General features: G+C 51.6%; 1 protein-coding gene across 1 annotated transcript; it reads right to left on the bottom strand.

Annotated features, from left to right (window-relative positions):
* Positions 1-414: 414 nt before the first annotated feature.
* On the bottom strand, positions 415-1,632 carry LOC103367619 (beta-1,3-galactosyltransferase 2-like). Its single transcript, XM_008295709.1, has one exon. It carries the CDS (start codon positions 1,630-1,632, stop codon positions 415-417), a length of 1,218 nt encoding a protein of 405 aa, XP_008293931.1.
* Between the last annotated feature and the right edge of the window lie 126 nt (positions 1,633-1,758).

Raw genomic sequence — 1,758 nt, 5'->3', positions numbered from 1 at the left:
CCGCCACGGCCACTCTCCGCCGCCCACCCTTGCCCTTAGTGTTCGTCCCAGACCCCCACCTCAGTTATCCCTGGTTCTAAGTCCTTTGTTTGGTTAAATAAATCTGTTTATATCTGGACCTGTCTCTGAGGTGTCTGTGCACTCTCCGCTTAGGTTCACCATGCACCCCTGGCAATACTGTGGCCACACCCTTTCCCTTCCTTATCGAGATCCCACATGACACCTTCAGAACGGAAAAGGGTAACATCCATTGGACACCCACCACCGGAAAATTATTTCTGCAAAACTGTTACAGACTGCTCAACCTGGAACAATCCCAATAAACCAACCCTGGTAAAACACACACGGATACACACTCTGAAATAATTCTTGTTTCCATTACTCATCTTTTTCTCTTTCTCCACCCCAGGTGGGTTAGCGGCCACAGGTGTTGTGCTTGTTACTCTGTAAGTGGTTCCAATACTTGATGATTTCATTAGGATCGAACTGATGGGATGTGATCAGGTGTTTGTACGTACAAATGGAGTAAGGCACTCGATAATTGTAGAATTGGATGCCATTGGGAGGGTGTACTGGGACAATGCCCAGCTTGTCAAGGCACATCCCCACATAGACGTCCTCCAAGTGAAGCTTGGGGATGCTGAGTGAGGCCTGATAGATCAGCTCAGCCGTGTCCCCTGAGAACACGTACCCTGTGCCTGAGCAGAATGTCGGGTAGCGCTCGCTTGGATACAGCTCTGGTGGCATATACCACTTGCTGTCCTTGTTTCGGATCGGTGCACAGTCCTTCATCACGTAGCCAGTGAAATACCTCTGCTTTGGAGGCATCTCAGGTTTCAGCAGCTTCTGGATGAGATGCTCTGTATTGATAAACATGTCACTGTCTGTCTTCATTACATAGGAGGCATGTGGGCAATAGGTGGCCACCCAGTTCAAGCCCATCAGGACTTTGACAGTCAGGTTGTTGTAAGTGTCCCAATAGTCCTGTTGGATGATATCGTGATAAACACGGCTCTCCTCCTCTATGCTGCTCTGAAGGAAGATGTCTGAGCTCTTTCCTTTGCCCAGCAGAAAAAGACGGACGAACCCCAAGCCCATTGCTACACTCTCATTTCCCCATGTCTGGCGGATTGCGTTGCGGGCATCAGCCTGTCCTGGTGCTGCAGTAATAAGGAGGATGAGAAAGGGCGTGCTGTCCCTGCACTTGAAGGGCTCGTTCAGGATGTAGCGGTAGGGTTGAGCGCTAAGCTTCCCTCCTACACCCATCTCTTTCTGTAAACTGTTGTTAGTGCTCATGGAGTCCCCCAGCCCCATTACACCAGTCCTGGCTTCTCCTCCTATTCCTCCTGCTGCCTCTCCTGCTGCATCCTCCACCTGCTGGGAGCTGAGGTTGAGCAGAGGCTTTGGTGGTACATACCCCGTCTCCATCCACATGCTCCTCAGGGAGCTGCTCTGGTTGGTTTCTCCCTTGGGACTGCTGACGGTGTAGGCCAGTGGGTTTTCACGAGGCTCACTGCGTCCCGGCAGCCAGTCCTGGTGGCTGAAAAATAAGACGAGAGTGAAAAGCAGAGCCAGCGAGAGGAGGCCAATCGCATAGGTCAAAAACAGCGAGCGTTTGACGGTCCAGGTCATCTTGATGGGACAGCAATGCAGTTGTCTTCACTGGTGCAGATCGAGGTCGCAGGAGGCTGCTGCTGCTCGAGAATGGGCAGTGGCGGTCACATACAGTCACCTCAAACATGTGGTTGCCAACAATCA

This window comes from Stegastes partitus, unplaced genomic scaffold, assembly GCF_000690725.1.
Source record: "Stegastes partitus isolate 25-593 unplaced genomic scaffold, Stegastes_partitus-1.0.2 Scaffold23, whole genome shotgun sequence".
In the NCBI taxonomy this organism is placed as follows: Eukaryota; Metazoa; Chordata; class Actinopteri; family Pomacentridae; genus Stegastes; species Stegastes partitus.
This window is presented reverse-complemented; position numbering and strand designations above follow the sequence as displayed.

Excerpts from the sequence above, each read along its gene's own strand:
- LOC103367619 (XM_008295709.1), bottom strand. The coding sequence starts at position 1,632 with ATGACCTGGACCGTCAAACGCTCGCTGTTTTTGACCTATGCGATTGGC.